The sequence below is a fragment of the Tursiops truncatus genome, chromosome 1 (genome assembly GCF_011762595.2).
Source record: "Tursiops truncatus isolate mTurTru1 chromosome 1, mTurTru1.mat.Y, whole genome shotgun sequence".
Lineage (NCBI taxonomy): Eukaryota > Metazoa > Chordata > Mammalia > Artiodactyla > Delphinidae > Tursiops > Tursiops truncatus.
Genome location: NC_047034.1, coordinates 71096106 through 71119167, shown reverse-complemented (window position 1 = coordinate 71119167; position 23062 = coordinate 71096106). Strand labels below are relative to the sequence as shown.

General features: G+C 50.3%; 3 protein-coding genes across 3 annotated transcripts; 2 read left to right on the top strand and 1 right to left on the bottom strand.

Annotated features, from left to right (window-relative positions):
- The first annotated feature begins 3232 nt into the window (after positions 1 to 3232).
- Positions 3233 to 12466, top strand: TTC24 (tetratricopeptide repeat domain 24). The gene is made up of 10 exons (XM_019933184.3): positions 3233 to 3938; positions 4129 to 4332; positions 4945 to 5073; positions 5226 to 5338; positions 5694 to 5792; positions 6834 to 6931; positions 7088 to 7188; positions 7850 to 7946; positions 8105 to 8260; positions 8364 to 12466. Exons 1-10 carry the CDS (start codon positions 3233 to 3235, stop codon positions 8443 to 8445), a joined length of 1785 nt encoding a protein of 594 aa, XP_019788743.2. The 3' UTR covers positions 8446 to 12466.
- Positions 12467 to 12564: 98 nt separating this feature from the next.
- NAXE (NAD(P)HX epimerase) lies at positions 12565 to 15849 on the top strand. Its single transcript, XM_004311873.4, has 6 exons — positions 12565 to 12776; positions 12921 to 13029; positions 13174 to 13284; positions 13366 to 13479; positions 14624 to 14771; positions 15091 to 15849. The coding sequence occupies exons 1-6, from the start codon at positions 12595 to 12597 to the stop codon at positions 15291 to 15293; spliced, it is 867 nt and encodes a 288-aa protein (XP_004311921.3). The 5' UTR covers positions 12565 to 12594; the 3' UTR covers positions 15294 to 15849.
- On the bottom strand, positions 15724 to 22789 carry GPATCH4 (G-patch domain containing 4). Its single transcript, XM_004311875.4, has 8 exons — positions 22660 to 22789; positions 20065 to 20205; positions 19522 to 19595; positions 19318 to 19410; positions 19131 to 19217; positions 17443 to 17534; positions 17133 to 17183; positions 15724 to 16909 (listed from the first exon to the last, which is right to left on the bottom strand). The coding sequence occupies exons 2-8, from the start codon at positions 20141 to 20143 to the stop codon at positions 16192 to 16194; spliced, it is 1194 nt and encodes a 397-aa protein (XP_004311923.3). The 5' UTR covers positions 20144 to 20205; positions 22660 to 22789; the 3' UTR covers positions 15724 to 16191.
- Positions 22790 to 23062: the final 273 nt, after the last annotated feature.

The following is a 23062-nucleotide window of genomic DNA, read 5'->3' as shown; positions in this document are numbered from 1 at the left end:
CCCGTTCCTGTGGTATTTTGGGTCGCTATTTCTCCAGGGCTCCTTCGCTGTTAAACCGTCTTATTTGAAGTAGTCCCTGCGCCTACCCCTGCCTCAATCATTTTCCCCTGGTATCCCCATTAACCCCCCCCACACACTCTTCCTATAGTGTTCTTTGGTCCCTTTAACTTGAGGGCCTACTATATATATATATATATATATATATATATATATATAATGGAATATTAGCCATAAAAAGGAATAAAATATTGCCATTTGTAGCAATGTGGATGGACCTAGAGAATATTATGCTTAGTGAAACCAGACAGAGAAAGGCAAATACTATATGGTATCACTTATACGTGGAATCTAAAAAATAATACAACTGAATGTATATACAAAACAGAAACAGACTCACAGACATAGAAAACAAACTTGTGGTTACCAAAGGGGAGAGGGAGGCAGAGAGGGACAAATTAGGGGTATGAGCTGAACAAACTACATAAAATAGAGAAGCAATGAGGATTTACTGTATAGTGCAGGGAATTATACCCAATATCTTGTAATAACCTGTAATAGGATATAATCTGCAAAAGCACTGCATCACTATGCTGTACACCTGAAACTAACACAATATTGTAAATCAACGATACTCAATTAAAAAAAAATTCAAAGGACTGGATGAAGTTTTTGAGGAAGAGCTTGTAAAATAAGAAATGAGCAAAGGGCAGAGTGTTGGGGAACACTAGCATTTAAGAGGTGGACAGAGGGCAAGCAAAGGAGATGGAGAAGGAGTTGTCAGCACAGGAGAAGGACAGCCAGGACACAGTGGGTCATGGAACCAAGTGAGGAGAGAGTTGCAAGGATATATCAGATACAGCAGGGAATCAAACAAGAAAAATGATTCAGAAATGATCACTAGATCATTGAGAGGTCATTGGAACCTTGGTGAGAACGGTTTCAGTCCCTGCTCCCTCCCCAAATCCTCCTTTCCCCTTAAGAGAGGCTACTCAGTGAACAACAGACTGAGCTGCATATTTGGTTCTGGCTATGCTGTGGTAGCATCCTGAAGGCCCAGCCCATGGGCAGAAGCCGCAGGCTGCTAGGAGAGCCGGTCTCGGGCGTGGGCACCATCTGTGGCACGCAGCACCAGGCCTGCACGCAGCAGGCACTCAGCAGAGGCTGCCTGGCAAATGCAGGTGAGCCCAAGTACTTCCTTATAATTTTGTTTCTGGCCATGGCCTCTACTTAAAAGAGGCCTTTCTCCCAGATAAATGAGGACATTTGCTTTCTGATGCAGGCCACCCTTGGTGAGTTAGGGCAGTAGGTGCCTGTTGTCCTGGGGCCTGCTGTCCTCTCATTAAGCAGAACCTGGAGGTTGCAGATCAGTGGAGCTGGAAAAAGGAGTTCCGGGGGCAGAGAGGCTCTTCTGATCTCCAGGCCCTTCCTGACCATCAACCTTTCACCCTGTTTCCAAATGTGAAACTACCACACAGAAGCACAGTGTATAAGAGTGCGTGTGTGTTCGTGTGTGTATGTGTGAAAGGGTTCACTTCTGGGACAACCCAAGCCTCATTAAAGCTCGCAATTACGGTTAGTGGAAGGGACCTTAGGCTAATTAGCCCAGAATCAGAAAACCTGGGCTCTAATCCTAGCTACATGAGTGCTCTGTGACCTCAGGCAAGTTACATCTGCTCTTCTGAGGTCCCTTCCTCTGTGAAATGAGGGAATGGGAGAGACGATCTTTGAAGCTGTGACTAGTAAGAAGCCCTTGATGCTTTGATTCTTGCCTGAAGTGAAGGATTGATGCGTGTGTCTGCAAGGGTGGGGAGAGGTGGGGCAGGAAGGGCAATGGAATTCAGGTATCTGTGCCCAAGCACCAGCAGGGTTCAGCACTAAGATAGGGCATTTGAGCTGTCAATCAAAGAATTCCCTAGGAGTGGAGGGCGGTACCTGGTTGTCTAGGAACCCCAGGGGCTCTGAGCTAAGAGATAAGGGAGGTAACCCTAGCCTGAGGGACCATTCCAGAAAGCCAGCTACAGAGGAGATCGAGGGAGGTAAGGCGTTTTGTGTCTGGGGCCCCAAGACCTTGTGGGGGCAGCCGGGAATGCCTCAGGAATGCTCAAAGAGACAGGATTCCTGGCTGTTCTTAGGAACAGGGGGAGTTTCTTTGAAAAGAATATGTATCACCTCTGCCTGTTTCTCCTAAAGAAAAAAAAAGGGGAGAAGAAGAAGCAAATGGGAGGGGCTGAGAGCTCAGCTACTGGATCTTTTCCACTCCTTTTCCTGTCTCTTGGGAGGAGAGTTCATGAAAAGACTTTGCCTTTTTGGGGGAGAGATACTAATGGGAAACACATGCTGATGAGAGAAATGTATTTGGGTTTAAGAGTGCCCTGGAGACCAGAGCAGGATGTTGGGGGACTGAAACTAGCAAGCAGACAGAAAGCCAAGGAGGTAGGGGAGAAAGAGGTTCCCCTCGAGATAGGGAGTAAGCAGTAAATGGACAGACAGTAGCCCTGCCCCTGGAAGTTGGCTCCTTGCCAATTCCATGGCCTATGCCGCTTTGTGGCACCAGTGCCTTGTGTGGCTCCCTCCCGGCACACAGCAGGAGCTCACTGTTTGGTGAGCTGACTTGAACTATACCTTGAGATTAGACAGCAGGAGAACCTAGATATGAGTGGGTGTCTTTGGAGGCACAGGGTGAAGGAGATGGTGGAGAAGAGGCCCTGTGTGTGCTCTGTTCGTTCATCCATTCATTTATTCATTCAATAAACCTTTTTTATTGTGGTAAAATCTCTCTATATAATAATAATCTAATGATCTATAAAACTTTTTCATCTCATTCAATAAGCATATATTGAGAATCTATGTGCCAGACCCTTCAAGTTGCTCCAAATCTAGTAGGGGAGATAGACAAGAAAGTCAATAACCCTAAACCCAGTGTGATAAATGCCGTAAAGGACATAAGGTACTATGGGGGTACAGAAGAGGGACCCAGTTGGTTGAGGGGAGGGGCTTTCTGAAGGAAGCTTGAAGTGAGTCTTGGAGGACGAAAAACCAGTCTGGACATTAGAGTGAGAGTTAATATGGTGTTCACCGGGTTAGATGAAGCAAAGTGAGATGTCAGAGAGAAATCCTTGACACCCTGAGGGTCACACCAGGGCAGAGGTAGAGCTGAATTGCCTAGAGGGATAGTGCTTTGGAGGAAGCCAAGGATGACATACTGACCCCTCTGCTCCCTATCGTCAGCACTATGTCTTCCCTCAACACTGAGGATACCCTGCAAGAGCCCTCGCCCTCGCCTTCAAGCTCCAAGAAGAAAAAGAAGAAAAGAAAGTGGCCACTGCAAGAGGCCAGAATCCAAGCCCTCACCAGGGCTGGCCACAGGGCCCTACTGGCTGGTCAGAATCATGAGGCCTTGACCAGCTTCCAGAGGGCCTTCCTCCTGGCTTCCAAGTCACCACAAACCAGGGACACCCCTGTTCTCCGGGCCTGTGCCTTCAACCTGGGGGCTGCCTACGTGGAGACTGGGGACCCAGCCAGAGGGCTTGAGCTGCTCCTACGAGCTCAACCTCAAGAGACAGCCCAGGGCGGGTGTCATGGCGACCAGTGTTTCAACGTGGCTTTGGCTTACCACGCCCTGGGCGACCTGCCTCAGGCTTTGGCCTGGTATCACAAGGCCCTGGGCCACTACCAGCCACTAGGTGACCAGGGGCAAGCCCAGGCAAAAATGGGAGCCTGCTACCAGGCTCTGGGACAGCCTGAGCTAGCAGCCCACTGCCTGCAGGAAGCGAGCCGGGCCTACGCCCAAGCAGGGCAACCCAGGGCTGCAGCCCTGACACTGGGGGCTGCAGCGGGCTGTATGCTGAAGAGCGGGCAGCATGGGGTGGGTGATGTGCTGCAGGTGCTGGAGGAGAGCCGGAGGCTTGCTGAGAGGAGCACTGAGCAAGGACTGCTGGGTGAGGCCTTTGGGCAGAGAAGGTGCGGGATCTGGGGAGATTAAGACTTGGTGATACTCTGAGAAGTGGGGTGGAAGCAGAGGCAATTCTGAGGACTGGGGGAACCCTGGGAGAGTGGGGCAGAGGTTGCAGCGGTACAGCTTCAGCTGCATCTGACCTGGCTACCACTGACCGTGGCCATGCCCTCTAGGGCAACTCTATAACGACCTAGGCGTGGGCTATTCCCAGCTCCAGCTGTTCCCGCTAGCAGCAGAGGCCTTCCAGCAAGCCCTGCCCCTGTGCCGGGGGCCAGGAGAGGAGGCCACGGTGCTAAGAAACCTTGGGATGGCCCACAATGCCCTCGGCAACTATCAGGAAGCCCGGGAGTTTCACCAGAAGGCTGCTGACACACACGGTGGGTACCAGGGGCTGGGGAATGGGATTGGGGCCAAGGGACTAAGAAGGGGTTCCAGCTGGGGCCCGGAGGCTGAAGAGTAGATGGACGTTTAGAACTAATTATGGGACTGGGAAGTCCAGAACAGGGGAGTGAGGGTGTGCAGGGGGTGCAGGAGATGGGATAGCCAGACAGGACAGAGGGTCATGGGCCCAGAGGCTGAGGCCTGGGGTTGGGAAGGCAGCAATGGGCAGAGGGAAGAGCCCTGGCTGGTAGAGGAGGCCTGAAGTGGAGCCAGTGCTTGCTCTAAATGATTGTGTGACGTTTAGCGAGTCATTTTTGCTTTCTGAGCTTCAGGTTCTACGTGTATAAAAACGGAGCTGTTAATACATGCCTTGCCTGACGCCCTGGATTTATACGTGGCTCAAACTAGCATGGGGGAGGCATTCAGGCCAAAGCTCAGGACTGAGGAGAGGCTGGGTTTCAAGCGTTCAGGCCTCTGTGGTGCATCTGGAGGTGTGCCAGGGTTGAGCACAAGGACTCCTGGCAACCCTCCCTTTGTCTTTGGGGGTGGGGTCCTGATGCCCCAGCAGCCAAAGTCCTCTCTTCATATGGGGCGGGCTCTATCACCAGGCTCTGTGGGGCAGCGGTGGGAGCAGGGCCGGAGCTTTGGAAGCCTGGCATTTGCACTGAGCCAGCTGGGAGACCACAAGGCTGCCAGAGACAACTATCTACATGCTCTGCAGGCTGCCCGGGACACTGGTGAGGGTGAGGGGGTTTGCAGGTGGCTTGGGGTGGGACAAAGGCTGAGAATCCTTGGGGCTGGTGGGGAGGCAGATAGGGGGACTGGGGGTGGGGAGTACCTCTGGAGGTGTAGGGAGCTGTGGGAGGACCTCTCAGGCTGTCTTCCCCAGGGGACGTGAAGGGGCAATGGCAGGCCTGTGAGGGTCTGGGGGCTGCTGCAGCCAGACTGGGGCAGCATGACCAGGCTTTGAAGTACTATAAGGAAGCGCTGGCCCGGTGTCAGGTGAGACCCTCCATCCCAGAATCTAACTCTTCCCCAATATCCCTCCAGCTGCTCTCCTGCTATCCTTTCTCTGGCTGATATTCCTGCCTTCTCCCCACCATTCATTCACTCGTCCAACGTGCATTGAGCACATTGTGTGTTAGGTCCTGGGACACTCTTGAGAGGAAGAGTCCATCTCTGTCCACAATTCTGGGCAGGCGGTGGCAGGACCCTGGCAAAGGCATGGGGATGGGCTAGAAAAGAGGGGAGACCAAGTCCCCTTCCCTCCCCCTTCCCTGTTTCTTTCTTCCCCAATCCCCAGAGGACCACAAAGCCCAGGCTTCCTCCATTACTCCATTATCCACTCTCTCCCCAGAAGGAGCCAGATTCTGTGCGAGAGCGGCTGGTGGCCAAGCTGACAGACGCCATAAGGACCCATTTGGCCCGGGGTGGGCTGCTCCCAACCCACACCCTGGTGAGATGACACCTGAGACAAGGAGCGGGGGGTGGGGAGAGGTTACCCAGAGAAAGGGGTGGTGGTGAGCAGAGCTGATGTCCTCAGGGCTGCTGCTGCACTTGACTGCTCATCTGTGTTCATCTGCCCTGGGGCCTGCATATGGGACATATATCACTTTCCAGAGGCCACCTGGGGATGGGGAGGTGGGCGGGGGATTGTGGCACGTCTCCAACACTAGGGCTGTGCCAGGGCCTTGGCTGAGTGGTAACTAGCTCAGTGGGTGAAAGCCAAGGTGTGCCTTCAAAGATACTGAGCAAAAAATCTGTGAGCAGGTGGAAAGGTTTGTCCTTGGCTGCAGTTCCCCAAAGGGCCACAGGATGGCAGTAGTGCTCCAAGGACGTTGCTCTCTCCCCTCCCTCCTTCGCTGGGGGCATTTCTCTGTGGGTCTCTAGCCGTGCCCCTCCTTCTCTGACCCCTCCTCCCCCTCTCGCTACCTCCCAGCCTCTCTCAACAGGTCAGCGTCTCTTCAGCTGCCTCCTCCCTCACACTCTGAGATTTCTCAGGCAACCTCCTACGCCAGGAATTGAAATTATACTTTACTATTTGTTATATTTATTTACTAGGTTTTATGTTCTGTCTTATTTGAAAGACTAGGACACCATATTTATAATTTGCAAGTAAAATTAAATTAGCCTGGTATAAGCAGAGGACTGGATTGGGGGTCAGAAGACCTGGGTTCCATCTGAAGTTGGCCACCGACTTTGTGTGACTTTGTCCCGGAGGCCCCAGGCAGGATGAGGTGGTCATTAAGCTCTGGCCAGTTCTGACAGTCCATGAGCCCGAGTTCTAACTTGAGAGTTACTAGCAGGGACCTTAACACAACAAAGGGCCTTGCCCTGTAATTTCATCCTCAGACACAAGGCACAGCCCAGCAGTCTCTAGCACTTCTCTGTCCCTCTGGGGCCATTGTGTGTGGAGAGAACATACATGCACACCACAACCACTGCTGGGGTGGCCATTTTTCTCAAACTGATTCCCTTTACTCTCCTTCATTCCCAGACCTCAGCTCCAGGGGGGCCCCAGGCTCCAGGTGGGGCCTGCCCCGTGGTGGGGACCCCAGCCAGGGTGGGAAAAGGCACAGCAGGAGTGCGGCACAGGTGAGTGAGTAGGGCAGGCAGGAACAGAGCTTCAGGTGTGGGTATGGCCTCTGGAGGGTATTGGGAGGTGTCATAGCCTAGCCGTGGCCGGTGGGATCTGGGGAGGGGGGGATCTGGCCGGAGTGCCACTCTGCCCCCTGTTCCCTGCCCGTACAGATTTTCCGATAGGTGGGAAGATGAGTTAGAGGAGGGCCACAAGGGGAAAGAGGAAGAGTCGGCGAATGTTCTCACGACGGCTTGGACACCAAGACTGGAGCGTGAGTCTAAGTAGGCTGTTTCCAGCTGTGCATCGCCTTCCCCCAAATGGGAGACTCTCATTTCCTTTATCCCCACGCCCCACTCTGTCACTTCCCTGCCTCAGGTCTGATACTGAGGCCGCACCCCACACACATTATATTCCCAACCCCAGGACCAGCCCTCCCCACTTTCTGCTTGTCTCTCAAGGCCCTGGCCCATTTCCCCTAAACCCTTTCCTGAATCGCCTCTTCCTCCCTGCTTCCGAGGCTTCCCTAACATCTAGAACATTGTATCTTGGGGCACCAAGGCTTTCACACCTACTACATGCCAGGCACTGGATGCTTTTCTTACCTTAGCTTACTGTTTACTAGTCTCTTCCCCCAAAGTCTTGGCACTCTGAGGACAGAGTTCCTTGCTACTTGGTGACTTGAATTCACTGATGTCTTCTTTTCAGTGTGTTTTCTTCCAGGCATCAGTGACACTGGTGAATCATCCCCAACTTTAGTCGGCCCAGGTTTGCCAAGCACCTGCCCTGTACAGGTGTCTCCTCTGTGTACAGTGACCAATACATCCCCTGATACCCACCCTCCTTGTTCTTCTCCCAAAGATGTCTCGTTCCCACCATGATGGTTCTTGGTGCAGAGAGGCCTGTGATGAATGTGTTTGGTCCTCTCCATTCAGGTCCAAGACCCAGGGCCAATCTCTCATTTGGAGGCCAAGGCCCCCTCAGAATGGAGAATCCTGGCCTTCTGGTCACCAACGGCCCCCACAGCAAGAGGTGGGTCCCTGCGGGAAGGGAAGAGGCCTGGAGAATGGATAAAAGAAGTAGGAGAGGGTGTGGCTTTGGATGACTTTAATGGAACATGAAGTTGGGGGAAGATGTGGTCTGGTGCTCAGGGATATGGTGCTTTGAGCCTCTTTGTCTTTGCCCTTTAGCAATCGGAACAACCCTCACCCGGCTCTGGAGGCCCAGGGTGTCCCCTGCCTCCTGCATAGCCTGAGTGCAGCCCTCAGCGAAAGGGAGAGTCCTGCTGAACTGGGGGACAGGCGGCTTAAGCCTACTCCCTCCTGCCCTGGAGCCTGCGAGCAGAGGTAAGGGTCAGAGAGGGTAACAGAAACGGGGGAGCCAGGGCGAGCTGCCTTCTGTTTGCTCCCTAGTTACTCCCATTGGCAAGCCCCTCTCTGCCTCCTTCAGGTCATCCAAACAGCCCAGGGAACCCCCCAGCAGGAACCCTCAGAGGAGATCCACTGAGTCTGGCTTCTGCATGATCATGTGACCCTCCCCTGCTGGCCACAGCATGGCCCCTGCAGTACCTCCTCAACATACACACTTCAGGGGCTTCTGGGGCTGAGCCCCTTCCCAGTCATTCCCAGTGAGCACTGTATGGACACAGAATACAATGTCAGAAAGTGGGATCCGGAGCAGGCTGGACAAAGGCTTTGCAGTCTCAGCACTGAGGAGGTCTGTGTGCTCCTCGTTGGGATTTTTGGACTCAATAAGCAAAAGAAAAATGGAAAACGGATGGTGAATTTCCCCCCTTTCCTTCTGGATTCAAACCTCACAACTGCTAAGGCCCCTGCCAGTTCTTAAAACCATGACATCTTGGTTAAGAGGCTTTGGAGTCACTGACTCCATTTTCTCACATGAGAAATGGCGATCTAATGCTACAGAAGATACGCCTTAACCAACCAATGGATGCATTCCTCTTCCTCCAAGAAACATAGCAGATCCTGGATACAGGCCCCTCAGGCCTGTAGCAAAACTGCTGCCAGCAGCTGCAACAACAGTATTATGTAACACTGATCACTTAGCACATGCCACACACTGTTCCAAGTGCTTCACAAGTGTCTTCTCCTTTAATCCTCACAGCAGATGAATCCCCTTTCACAGATGAGGAAAACAAGGCACAAAAGTTAACTGGTTTGCCACCCAGGTCACACAACTAGTAAGTGAAGCTGCGATTCAAACCTGGCAGTGAGAAGCTTCTAGAATGCTGTGCAGTCAGTTCAACTCCCCCAGTTAAGCCATTGCTTACCGAGTTGGTTGTGTTTGATACCAAATGTGTTTATTCCAGTTGTGTTATTGTAATATGTAATTTAATTAAATTGATAAACTAAGAGTGTGAAAATAAGCAGTTTCTATGAAAACTAAATTGAATCCTTAGAAGACGTGATTCAGGTGACTCACCTTAAAAACTGCTGTTGAATTAGATGTAAGCAGAGAGACTATTACAAATTGGGGGAAAATCATAAAAATCTAGATGAATTTTGCACTCAGTTTGCTTCAAATATACAATAAATTTTTTTCCACCTTAAGGACACAGACTGCAAATTGCAGGTGATATGTAAGTGGTGAAGTTTATGAGATAAAGAAGATGGAGAACTACGATCTTTGGCCCTGTCCTCAGAGACAAGACCCTGGTCACACTTTGACAGATGGCAAATGAATGGGTTTTTTTGGCCACGCCATGCGGCTTGTGGGATCTTAGTTCCCCCACCAGGGATTGAACCCTGGCCCTCGGCAGGGAAAGCGTGGAGTCCTAACCACTGGACCGCTGGTGAATTCCCTGTATTTTTTGTTTTAAGTTGAAATAAGATCATCTACTCCCAGTCATGTCAGATAAGAGCATGTACTGTACTGTGAATTACTTCACAATGAAATTTTGAGGATGCATTAACATATTTGTAGAGGACCTACTATGTTCCAGGCACAGAACTAGGTGCAGGGGACACAGCTGTTAATCTTCCTTATCTAAATGGAGCTTATTATCTTGTCAGGCATTCAAGATGTCTTGACTGGGATGCAGATTCACTGACTGTAACAAAAACCAATATAACATTGCCTTTAAATAGAGAAGAATGGATTTCGAGGGACAAGTAGCAGCATCTGTCACACGAGAGTATTGCTACTGGGTCAGGCCAACCCAATATCAACCATCATTGGTTCTACCATTTCATAGCTATATTATCTTAGGAAAATTACTTGACTTCTCTCTGCTACTCAATTTCTCATCTCTAACATGAGGATAAAAATACATCATAGGATGGACAGGATTAAATTAGATAATATATGTAAAGCATCTGGAACTCAGTAGGTGCTCAATCCACATGCCCTTCTTGAACTGGTTTTGAAGACATTTCCCAAAGAAAACTCCAGAATCTGAAAGGCAGCAAGGTGGACTAGGGCACTTGGGCACTGCCTTCCTGAGGATAGCCCTCATTTGGCTGTTTCATAAATTGTGAGTGTGTGTGTCATAATTTTATAGTTACGTCTCATCAGAATGAAGTCAGCAATTGACAACCCTTTAGTTACATAGTTCTGCATTTGGAGAGGCATTTCAGCATAGAATAATGCTTAAGACTACATACCCTAGGGGCTTCCCTGGTGGCGCAGTGGTTAAGAATCCGCCTGCCAATGCAGGGGACACGGGTTCGAGCCCTGGTCCGGGAAGATCCCACATGCCTGCCGCGGAACAACTAAGCCTGTGTGTCACAACTACTGAGCCTGTGCTCTAGAGCCCACGAGCCACAACTACTGAGCCCAGGCGCCACAACTACTGAAGCCCGTGCACCTGGAGCCCATGCTCTGCAACAAGAGAAGCCAATGCAATGAGAAGCCCGTGCACCGCAACGAAGAGTAGTCCCCGCGCGCCGCAACTAGAGAAAGCCCACACACAGCAACGAAGACCCAACGCAGCCAAAAATACATAAGTTCATTAATTTAAAAAATAAATAAAAATAAAAACACTGAAGAGCACTGCATACACAGCAGCCCTTAAAAAAAAAAAGACTACATACTCTAGGTCAAGCTGCTTGGATCCTAGCTCCACTGACAGCTATCACTGTATCATTGGACATGTCATTCAACATCTTTGAGCCTCAGTTTTCTCATCTGTAAAATGGGGATAATAACAGAGTTGTGAGGATGAAGTGAGATGATTCATGTCAGCACTGGGCACATAAACTCAAAATGTTATCTATGTCAAAGAAGCATGCTTCACATTGTGTTTTAGAAATGAATCTTCAGAATTACCAAATTAATTTTCTCAAGTAGGCCTGTAGGGAGTCTTGACTAATATATAAAAGTGAAACTACTTATATACCGGTGAAGTTATAAACAAAGTTAATGAGGTCTTGAATAAGATTATCCAATTGTAATGTAAACCCTACATTTCAATTTAGATGAGTAAACTCTATGAGTAAACCACAAACAAAGTCTAACAAAAACAATTTTCCACTGCAATCACAGTCTGATACATTCAATTTCCCACAACAAACATGTAAAACAAACATAGATGAAGGCCAAGGGTACAACCCATAGGAGATGTTAAACCTCTTATAATTAAAAAGGAGACTATCAGAGGAGTAGTTAAAAGCAGGAGGGGTTCTTGTTTTCTCAGTGAACTAGCCGGAAATGGAATTCACGATACAGAAAAAGAATATACTAGCATAAAAACAAGACCTTCAATCCTGTAATAAACCATAAAGGAAAACGGAAAAAACAAACAAACACAAAAACCCAAGACCTTCATTCCACCTGGATAATTATCTTTATCTTAATGCCTTAATGTAACTGGTCTGTTATTCCCCATACTTCTCTCTTAACCCGGCAGGAGTGTGTTTGCATTCTTAAAAGCTCTTGGGTTACAAGTTTAGTCTTCCTCTCCAGGTTTTTCTTGAAATATTATCGTGACCTGGAGTCTAGGGTTTCAACTACATTTTTAATCTTGGCATACTCAACCTATTTAAGGTTTATACTTTTCTATTTCCACAGCTATTACCCGATGAAGAGGGATAAGTATTATGTATGATCAGGGAAGTACAGCGTGCTCTCCTGGTAAACAGAGATAGGGGAAGCTAATTTGGTGGGGAGAGGGGTACTAAGTTATATAAAATGCTTAGCAGTGTGAATAAGAACATTAATTTATTGAGCCCTATGTACCAGGCGCTGTCGACGACTTTGCATGGATTACCACCCGATGAAGTATGTACTCGTATCCCCATTTTATAGACAGGAGACTGAAACCTGGAGAGCCAAGTTCACTCAGCCACTAAGTGGTAGGGGAGGAACCCGGGCTAACTGCTATGCTATACAGCTTCCTGAAAGAGCTACGAAAAACAAGAATTATCATCAAAGGGCGGTTGGAAGCAAAGCACTTCGGTCATCTGTGAGGCAATATGAAAATGCTCCCGCGAAGGGCTGGCATCTAGACAAGGCGCCCGGACGACGTGCGGCCGGGGCGGGAGGGCGCTGTCGCGCATACCAACACACGGAGGAGCGGTGGAGTCCAACTACCAGTCCCTCCAGCTCCAGGACCACCTCCTTCAGGGGCGCGCGCGGCCCCGGCCTCTCGGGGGCGGGACGAGGGGCCGCGCATGCGCCGGGCGGGGCGAGGCGGGGCGGGGCCGCGCGCTCTGAGAGCTGAATGTCCGGGCTGCGGGCGCTCCTGGGGCTCGGGCTGCTGGTTGCGGGCCCGCGCCTATCGCTCCTCAGAGTCCAGGCCGGCGCCTGTCGCGCGGGAGCCACCTGGTGGGGGCCGCAGCGGCTGATCTCGGGTGGCCGCGGGGACTCAGAGGTCATGGCGAGCTCAGCAGTGAAGTACCTGAGGTTGGACGGGCACGTGCTCTCTGGGCGGGCACGCTGGGAGCGGGACTTGGGTGGAAGCCCCCCCCCCAGGGGCGGGACCTGGGCCGCGCCGCCTGCGCGACGGAACACCTGGGGGAAGGGGACTCAGGCTGTGGGTTTCCTCAGCCAGGAGGAGGCCCAGGCCGTGGACCAGGAGCTGTTTAACGAGTACCAGTTCAGCGTGGACCAACTTATGGAGCTGGCCGGGCTGAGCTGTGCCACAGCCATTGCCAAGGTCAGTGGCACAACTCTCCACCTAAGGGGCAGTCACTGTGCAAGCCACCTGGCCTAGGCACAATGAAGTGGGAGGGACGGCCAGGCCGAGACTGGGCTGTCACTGCCCGAAGCCCTTCTGAATCCCCTTTGACTCTGCCTTCAGGCATATACCCCCACGTCCTTGTCCAGGAGCCCCCCTACTGTCCTGGTCATCTGTGGTCCCGGGAATAATGGAGGAGATGGCCTGGTCTGTGCTCGACATCTCAAACTCTTTGTGAGTATGTGGGGAAGGGCTGTCGGGGAGAGTGAGGTTTCCAGGACCTGGGCTTGAATCACCCCTTTCCTTTCCTCATAGGGCTACCAGCCAACCATCTATTATCCTAAAAGGCCTAACAAGCCACTCTTCACTGCACTGGTGACCCAGTGCCAGAAAATGGACATCCCTTTCCTTGGTGAAATGCCCCCAGAGGTAGGTGGTTCCAGTTCACTGCCCTCAATACTGCTGCCTGTGTTCTGCTCTTCCCTCACCTTTCCAGACTGAGCTCATTTGCTTATCTTCCTCTCTAGAGGATTAACTCTTAGAGGGCAGGGATAGTGCCTGACACAGAAGATGCCTAAAGCATGCTATCTGAATGGAAGTGGTGTAAGAGCCTTCTCCATAAGGCGTGCTCCATGAGTTCCCAACACTACCTTCTCTTCAGCTTCATTTCCCCTTAATTTCCCCTTGTCACTTTTTTAAAAAATTAATTAATTCATTTACTTTTGGCTGCATTGGGTCTTCGTTGCCGTGCGCAGGCTTTCTCTAGTTGCGGCGAGCGGGGGCTACTCTGTTGCAGTGCGCGGGCTTCCCGTTGCAGAGCACGGGTTCTAGGCGCGCGGGCTTCAGTAGTTGTGGCTCGTGGACTCTAGAGCGCAGGCTCAGTAGTTGTGGGGCACGGGCTTAGTTGCTCCACGGCATGTGGGATCTTCCCGGACCAGGGCTCAAACCCGTGTCCCCTGCATTGGCAGGCGGATTCTTAACCACTGCGCCACCAGGGAAGCCCCACTCCTGTAACTCTGCAGCCAGTTCCTCTTCGCCTAGCTTGCAGTAAACACATCATCTGCATCTCTTGGGAGCTGAGGTGACTGCCTCATCCTAAACCCTTTCTTCAGATGCTTCAGATCTTGGATTTAGGAGTGGAAAATTTGAGAACTTCTTTTTAAAATTCCTTAACACATTTTACAGATGAAGAGACTGAGATGCAAGAGAAGGGAAGTGATTTGTGCAAAGTCACAGAACCAGATCATGGCAGAGCCAAGACCAGAACCTGTCCCTCCTGACTCCAAGTCTCAGGCTGTCCTACACTGTAGCCTCCCCAATGGTTGGCAGGCACTCAGAACAGAAAATGCGACTGGACTCAGCTTGGCCTCAATCAGTGACCCACTTGCACTTAACTCTAGGCCTCAGAGTGCCATCTGAACGAGATAAAATTATATTTGTAAAAAAAAAAAAAAAAAATTATATTTGTGCCTATGTGAATGGTCTGTGGGTACAAAGGACAGCCCTCTCCTGTTAAGGGTTCTTTGTGCAGCTGCCGGCTCTGACATCCTTTCCTTTTTGTGCTCTACCACAGCCCACGCTGATTGATGAACTATACGAGCTGGTGGTGGATGCCATCTTTGGCTTCAGCTTCAAGGGTGATGTTCGGGAGCCATTCCGCAGCATCCTGAGTGTCCTGAATGGACTCACTGTGCCCATTGCCAGCATCGACATTCCCTCAGGTGCTGGGTCCAAGGAGGTTGGGGGGATTGGGGCCCTACCCTGCCTTGAGGTAGGTACTAGGAGTCCTGGTTCTTGACTCAAGGTTCAGACCAAGTATAGAGGCGCATACCACAGCCAGAGTAGGGCTGGGGAGCAAAGTTCAGGAATGCCCTTTGCAGTGACTGTCAGAGACCACAGCCCAGGAGTACATGGACACGATTTCCTCGGGTGGGGACCCAGGGGGCTTCCCACTCTTTTAGGACTAGAGTAGAGCAAGGTGTGGAAGGGGACTGGACATCTGGTCTTTTCCGCTCTTTCTGAATACCACCTTCTTTTCAGGATGGGATGTGGAGAAGGGAAACTCTGGAGGGATCCAGCCAGACTTGCTCATCTCCCTGACAGCACCCAAAAAGTCTGCAAGCCAGTTTACTGGTCGCTACCACTACCTGGGGGGTCGTTTCGTGCCTCCTGCTCTGGAAAAGAAGTACCAGCTGAACCTGCCACCCTACCCTGACACCGAGTGTGTCTATCGTCTGCAGTGAGGGAAGGCGGGCGGGCATTCTTCCCAATAGATTTAGTTCCTCTCTCCCAGAACTGTGGAGTCCTGGGAGCTCTTCTGGCAATAAAGGTTAAGAGATGGCAGGAGCCAGAGAGCAACACTGGAGATGTGGTGCCCTCTCTCTGGGGGAACAATATGCAAGAGGGGTTGCTATGACATTTGGGGGCAATAACAATTCACTTTCAGATGCTAAAAAAGGCTCCCAAGTGAGGTGTGCTGTCCTTTACACACACACAATTCTTATCAAGGATGCAGACAGGGAGCTGGGTGAGGTTCTCTGAACTTTCTCCTTCCACTTAACAGCACAGCAAGACTACAGGAAGTTAACAGAAGGAATTTCTTCAGAGGCCTCCAAGGAAACTAACTTGTATTCAGGACCTTCTCAGGCTGAGAATGGAGATGATGGTCAGGACTTATATATAGGCTTGGAGACCAAGCTGATGTTTATTCAATTTGGTATAGTTAGAAACTGGCAACCTATGGGCTGAATTTGCATGTCTTTCTTAGCCTTCACAAAATTAAAAAATCAGTACATTTTCCATAGGTCTACATTTTCAACTTCTTTTAGCCAAGATGCCCCTTCAGAGGCTGTCTGCGTTCCCGTTCCCATAGCCCCCAGCATCCTTGTCCCTTAGCTGCCCGGGCCTTGCAGGTGCTTGAGTTCAGCCTCTCTGGGTTAGATGCTGTAAGGGGGAATGTGCCTGCTCCCTCAAGTCAGACACGGCACTACCGCTCTCCTCTCAGCGGACTACTGTTCCAGAGCTGTTTCCTCTTTGGGAGGGACTCCTCACTGAGAGGGTACACAAGACCTGCACCAACTCAGGTCCCTGAGGCTTCAGCTCCTGAAGAGGAATCGATCGGGCTGCATCTTGACCTGGCCTTCAGTTTCTCTTCTGTTTCTTCTTTTTTGCTCTCTGGTCAGTGTGGACTCCAGGTCTTTCCTCCTCTGGTTGCTTCTGCCTCTTCTTACCTTTGCCACTTGAGCCCGTGTATGCCTTGCTCTCTGCTGTCCTAGCCCTGCCACCTTCCTCCTCTCCTTCATCCCCTACATGCAAGACGTCCTCCTCCTCCTGATGCCGCTGTCTTTTCTTCTTGCTTCTCCTACTTTTCCGATCACTGCATGATCTGCTTTCTGCTTCTCTGTTCCCACCATCTACAACAGCCTCCTCCATGTTGAAGTCTTCTTCCTCACACTGCCTCCTCTTCTTCTTCCTTTTCCTGAGGGACTGATCAGTTTGTTCTCTGTTTTTAAATTCCCCAAGCCCACTTGTTCCTGTGGTCTCTTCTTCCTCATGCCTTACAGCTGTTCCCTCTCTCTCATCTGTGACACTTTCTTCTTGATGCCGCCTTTTCTTCTTCTTGCTTTTCCTGACACTCTGGTCAGTGTGTTCTGGGTACTCTTCTGCATTCCTTTCAGTTGCCGTGGCCTCTTCCTCCTCTTTCTGCTTCCTTTTCTTTTTCTTTTTTTGTGGGGGCTTGCTCTCAGACTGCAGTTGAAGGACCCCAGGGTCCTGGCCTTTGAGACGAGCCAGGAAGGCCTGCTCCTGGGCCTCTAACCGAGCAAGCTTAGCCTTCATCGTGATCCCAAGACGGGCAGCCCTGAAATAGATGGGGCCCAAGTCAGAGGGAGGGTATTGGGGAAAATAGGCCTAATCTCTGAGACTGCAGGGAAAGTTCATAAGGGAGGAGCTGCTTGTCTTCAGGCAGCTTCAGAAATGGGCAGAGAATAGGAATCACTTTCTCTGGGGTGAAAAGAGTGGCACAGGGGTGGGCCTGTGATGGGGAGAAAAGAAGGGAGCCCAAGAAGCTAACCGCTACTTACTTGTGTGCTGTTCGCCCCTCACAGGCTTGGAGCATCATCTCATCAGTCAGACTGTTGGGGAAGGGCAGGAATCAGGAGTTACAAACAGATCTGGTGGAAAGGCTTGACCTCTCCTCCCCTCTAAAACATTCCTTCAGCACTGAGTTCCTATTCAGGACCTGGCACTTTTCTAGGTGTAGGGGATACAAAGATGAGTACAACACATTTCCACTCTGATGAAGCCCACAGTCAAGCATTACACTTGGTCCTTTCTTTTGAGATTGGAAGGCATCTCCTCCCACATGCCCCTGGCACTAAAAAGAAGTCTCACATCTTTGGAGGCTTGGACCCCTGGCTGTCGTCATCACTGCAGCTTTCCAAGTCCTTGTCTGGCTTCTCCCCACTTGAAGTCAGTGTGGCCGTCTAGAAGGAGGAATCATGGGGGTGGACAAGGCCCACTCAGCACCACCACCATTGCTCTTCCCTCCTGGAAAGGGAAGAGCAGTGGTGCCACTGCCACCCTGAACAGCCACTGGCACAAATCTGTCAGCCCCCAACATCGCTCCTTGCAGCCCCACACGAGAGGTGCCAAACTGCATACATCAACTTGGGCAGGAGGTGGGCTGCAGTTGGGGGCGGGTGGGGTGGGGGCAGTCCTGGCCTCCCTGGCTCACAGCCAGCTAGTGGGCAGAACAGGAAGGGAGGAAGAAGTGCTCTGGGTCATCAGGTCTTCACAGTGGGACAAGTGCCCCCTGGCGGTCATCCCATGGTGCCAGTAATGTACAATAAAGATGCTACTTTTCATGCCCCCTCCCCCTATACCTATGCACAGTACTTTAACCAGGTTAAGAACCTACTTTGGGCTAAGAGGTTGGGGATAGAGTGGAATAAGGACGAGATGGTTCCAGCCCAGATGGAATCTACATGGTTGGAGGGTAAAGGAATATGGCAGAACATAGAAAATGATGATGAAAGTGTTGTCTGTGCTAGAGGAAGGGTACCCTACTCAGGCTTCAGGGTTTGGGGAATAGTTTCTACAAGGAGCTGAGCCCTGGAAGACAAGAAAAAGGTCAGCAGGTAAAGGGGCAAAGGAAGCAGAATGTCCCAGGCAGAGGGAATAGCATGTGCAAAAACTTGAAAGTGAAAAAACATGGTACCTTGAAAAGATTCAGATTCCATCTGGCTAAAGTGTAGAGGTCCTGAGAGGTGGCGAGAGACAGGCTAAGAAAGAAGGCAGGGACAAGGCATGAAGGGCCATGTGAGCCAGTCTGACACATCTGGACTGTGTCATCCGAGGTCAAGGAGGAGGCAGTGACAGAATGAAATCTGTGTTTTTCAGAGAACACTGGATCCTTTGTGGAGGATGAACTAATCGCGGTGGGGATTGAGACTAGAGTGAGGAGTCTAGTTATGAGGCTGTGAAAGAAATGAGGCAGGAGAGGACGATGGTCTGAACTGGGACAGAAGATGGCCACAGAGATGAATGGGAAGGATTTGCTAGATAATACATAGAGCCCTTAAGGACATAATAGAGGATCGTTAAATGTTAGCTCCCTTCTGTTGGCGGGCTAGAAAAGGGGAGTCTGAACACCTGGGTTCTAGTCCTGTCTGCCATTACTAGCCAACTGTGGGCTCTTCAGCGAGCCACTTTCCCCCCTTTTGGCCACATCTGCAAAATAAGGACAATGGGTCAGATGATCCCGCAGGTCTCCTCTGACTTTTAAGTCCTCTGAATTAGACATCCCCTCCCTGCCCTGCTCTGACAGCTCCTGACTGTGCCCCACCCCCCACTCCCCATTGCTGCCCCCTCAGCAGATGGCAGGGATCCATTCAACCTGAAGATTTCAATTCTTGCTGAGGGTCTGGGCAGTCTAGGTAAGCAACAGCGAGGTTGGTCACAGGATCCCACTGTTAGGACAGTCCTGAGAATAGGTAGGGCATACAAGGCAATTGTTCAGGCCCCAGGGGAGACCAGGGAAGGAAAAAAGGATGGGCCCTCTCACCCCCAGCCTCTAATACCTTCACAAACTTCTGATACAGCAAGTTGGGCTTGGAAGGATCATGACGGGTGGTCTCCTTAGACAGGCACCTTATCTGTACGCCATCCTGTGGGGGAGTATCCGTGAGTGGGTGACATGCCATGTCTCCCTCACCCCCACATGCCCCAGGCCCTCATGGTTCATGTGCCTACTATTAGAGCTTATACCTGCCCAGTTTTCACTACCAAGCTGGCCGCAGTCTTGTTGAAGAGATCATTCCACCAGTGGTTTGTGAACTCTTTGGCAGGGTCGTGTCCCACCTGCCAGAGGAAGAAGTGTGAACTCGGGACCCGTCATTCCCCTTCCTCCCCCTATCCTCAAGGCCCCCCTGTCCCATCCACACTGACCTCCCTCAGCCTGCCCAGTCTTACCCCATGAGTGTCCTGCTTCAGCGTTATCCTGAGGGCCTGGGTGATGCCATTCTCCTTCCGGCCCAGGCCTTTGCCTGCAAACACAGTGAATGATTTGGCTTATTCCACTCCTGCCCCAAGCCCTCACAAGGCACACCCAGCACATGCCACTCCTTGCCATTCCACATACCTAACTTTGGGCATGCTCTGTCCATCTTGGAAGCCCTCCCAGTTGCACTGTTTCTAGCACCTCTCCATGCAGTCCTCCCATCTTTGAGCCCAAACTATCTTTCCTTCATAATTCTCTCAGGACAGAAGTCGTGTCTCTTCCTCCCCCTCCCAGTCCTCCGAACCACTTCTTTCTCACTATCCACCATCATATTTCTTCCCTTCTTCCCTTTTCTGGAAATGTCAGCAATTTTCTTCTGCAAATTTCCCTTTAAACTAACTTTCCTCCTTCAGTTGAATGGACTACATAGGGGTTAATCCAGGATGATGCCTCTTCCCTGGGCAGAGGGTAGTGAGGGAGTTGGGGGGATGTGAAAAGGGCCCCATGGGAATCACCTCGAGTCCATCCATGCTTTAGCAGCTGCTCCTCAGCAAACTTCATCCCACGACTCTTGACCTCTGGGGTGACGCTCATGGTGAGAAAAGAGTCACTGTCCTCAGGCCCTCACCAGAGAAGAGAAGGGGTCACTATCTTCCCTTTAAGAGGAAAAAAAAGAAAGTGCCCAAATCATCCATCAAATCCATCCTGCCTGCTCCTGTAAGAATTCTTCCCTGAAGCTGGAGCAGAGACAGAGGAAAGAGGCCTGGTGCCTGGGGAGCTCCCTGTCCGACCACTGAGAGGTCAATGTCAACATGCTGAAGGCCAAGGAAACCTGGTATTAATAATAATACCCAAATGTATGGAGAACTCCCTACATGCCAGGCTGTGCTAAGATTTTACATGGATCATTTTGCGTACTCTTCCCAGCCCGGGAAGATTTCCTGAACTTTACATTCAGGAAAGTATTATATCCCTGTTTTACAAACGAGGAAACTAAAGCCTAGAGAGGTTAGGTGACTTGCTCAAGGTCACACAGCTGATACATACTGAACTCAAACCCAGGCAGCTTGTCTGCAGAGTCCCCACTCTTTACCACTACCTGATAACATCTCCCACGATTTATTACCACGTAAAAACAAAGCAAGGAGGTGCTTGTTAACCCGACAACAGTACTTAACAGAGCCCATATCCTATACCTGTGCCCCAGCATTTACACTGTCCTCTCAATGTGAAGGCTACATGCCTCTTCCCCACTGTCTTTCAGTCTTGTTGGAGCACCCCTTTTGAAACTGTCCAGCTTAGGAAGGGCGCTCTTATTGAGCATTTAAAGCGTAACAGAGGGGTTACACATATTGCTATACGGTCTCATTTAATCCTGACAGTCCTGTGAGATACACCTTATCCTTATTTTACAAAGGGTTTTTTGCTTGGGGTTACACAGCTGTTAAGAGATGGAGCTGGAATATGAGCTCAGGTTGCCTGACTCCACAGTGGCCCACTTTCTATCACATTCCCAACTACAGTCATCCCTCAGTATCAGCGGGGGATTTGTTCCAGGACCTGCTGTGGATAGCAAAACCCATGGATGCTCAAGTCCCATACTTAGCCTTCCGCATCCCAGGATTCAACTAACCACTGATTATGTAGTACTGTAATATTTATTGAAAAAAATCCACATGTAAGTGGACCCATGCAGTTCAAATCTGTGTTGTTTGTCACAGCTGTAGTTGCATTTGTTTAGAGTTGTTCGGGTGTTCCTCATTTTGGACTCCACAATGGCACTGTCCAACTTATATACCAAATTTGCCTCTGGAACGGTTAAGATGGCTTATTGCACAAGACATTCAAAACTAAGACTATCACTGCTGACTTGAGTCACTAAAGTTAACTTGTACTAAGATCACTTATTACAGGCATTGCAGACCATTTTAAAAGCTGATTAATGGCACTCCTGGAGTAACCCTCTGGCCTCCCCAAGTGACAACTCCAAAGGCTAAAACTTTCAGTTGTGTTTAAGAATGTCTAGTGAGTATGCTAATAAAAAAGAAAAAAGTCAGACACATCAAGTCACCCCTCCTAAACATTACATATTAGGCTTAACAACGATGACCAGTCTGGTTAGGTATGAAGAGTAGCAAATTTAGGATGAATCACACTTCTGTTCACATTTCTACTGTGAAGGATGATTATTTGAAAACCTAACTGACACCTTGAGAGTCTCAAAAGAAAAGCACTGAGTGAAGAAATGGCCCTATCTTGCTTCTTGATAATGCAACAGAAGTAAAATTCAAACACTGAGGCCTTTGAGGCCACCTCAAACCTCTGCTTCTTCTCACAAGTTATTTCTAATCTACTAGCCTCCAGATTTCAATAACAACAACAACCAACACATGCATTTACTCAATGCCAGCCTGCTGCTAATTGCTGAACACACATTATCTCATTTAATCCTCCCAACAACCCTATTAGGAGTTGTTGGGGTTTTTTTTTTTTTTGTAATTGACAAATGGCCCTGAGAAGTTCAGTTACTTGTCCAAATCAAACAGCTGGCAAGTAGCGGATCCAGGATCTCAGGCATTCCAGAACTGGTGTTCTTAATCACTACATTGCTCAATCTCATAGACGTCTGTACTTTACGCTGTAAAACCTACCATTGCCTGTCCCCTGTCGCAGTAATTCTGAAACTATACGCCCTGGTTTTATTACCCAACCCCGGTGTACTTAATGCAACTCCAAGAATCGAGAATGCGTTCAGTCGTCATTCGTTGAACTGAGTGACACAGATGGTAATTGCTTTAACCGACCTAGAATGGATAACTGGACAGAAGCAACTAGATCCCAGGCTGTGGTCTTTATAAACTTATAGCACATTTTCAGGAACTGTTTTCTTTCCAGTCAACCTGAGTTTTCTGGAGAAGGGGCCCTGGGCCACCTTTCTTACAGCGATTCCAAAGAACCGGCAACCCTTTCCCTAGGCCTCCTTCCTCTTGAGGTCTAAACTCCAGCCCTCCTCCCGCAGTTTCACTTGGGTAAAACTACTCTCCTGCTCTCACATTTGCTCCTGAGCCCGGGCTCTGACAGCCACCGTTCGGGGTACTGTAGGCTCTTACCGTTAGTGTAAGGTCCTCTCCGCAGAAGCATGTGCCAGACGCGATCCGTGCGCCGCCATCTTCCCGGAAGTGCCGTTTCGGTCGTTCTAGGCTGTCGAAACCATAGAGACGCACGCCGGAACCGAACTCTTGGTCGTCCCCGGAGGAACTGTGTTGTGCACGTTTCAGAAGATCCGGAAAGTGTTCTATTTTCTTCCTCCCTGCAGGTCTGAACGGCCGTGGGACTTCAGTCCTATCCGGCTCTATTGGGATGCCGAGAACAGCTTTGGGTCCGACACTGACTAGTTCCAGGCACAAATATGAGGAAGGAAAACTTTAGGGGAAACCATCGAGAGTGGCCTGAGAGATTCGTGGAGGCAGAGAAGGAGGTAGCACCACTGAGGTGATTTGCGGGGATGAATAC

Coding starts and splice junctions, on each gene's coding strand:
- TTC24 (XM_019933184.3), top strand. CDS start 3,233: ATGTCTTCCCTCAACACTGAGGATACCCTGCAAGAGCCCTCGCCCTCG. Junction 4,333..4,944: donor GAAGGCTGCTGACACACACG/GTGGGTACCAGG, acceptor CTCTATCACCAG/GCTCTGTGGGGCAGCGGTGG. Junction 6,932..7,087: donor ACAGCAGGAGTGCGGCACAG/GTGAGTGAGTAG, acceptor CTGCCCGTACAG/ATTTTCCGATAGGTGGGAAG.
- GPATCH4 (XM_004311875.4), bottom strand. CDS start 20,143: ATGAGCGTCACCCCAGAGGTCAAGAGTCGTGGGATGAAGTTTGCTGAG. Junction 17,535..19,130: donor TGTATCAGAAGTTTGTGAAG/GTATTAGAGGCT, acceptor TCCTCCTTCTAG/ACGGCCACACTGACTTCAAG. Junction 16,910..17,132: donor GAGGGGCGAACAGCACACAA/GTAAGTAGCGGT, acceptor CATCTATTTCAG/GGCTGCCCGTCTTGGGATCA.
- NAXE (XM_004311873.4), top strand. CDS start 12,595: ATGTCCGGGCTGCGGGCGCTCCTGGGGCTCGGGCTGCTGGTTGCGGGC. Junction 13,030..13,173: donor GTGCCACAGCCATTGCCAAG/GTCAGTGGCACA, acceptor CTCTGCCTTCAG/GCATATACCCCCACGTCCTT. Junction 14,772..15,090: donor CAGCATCGACATTCCCTCAG/GTGCTGGGTCCA, acceptor CCTTCTTTTCAG/GATGGGATGTGGAGAAGGGA.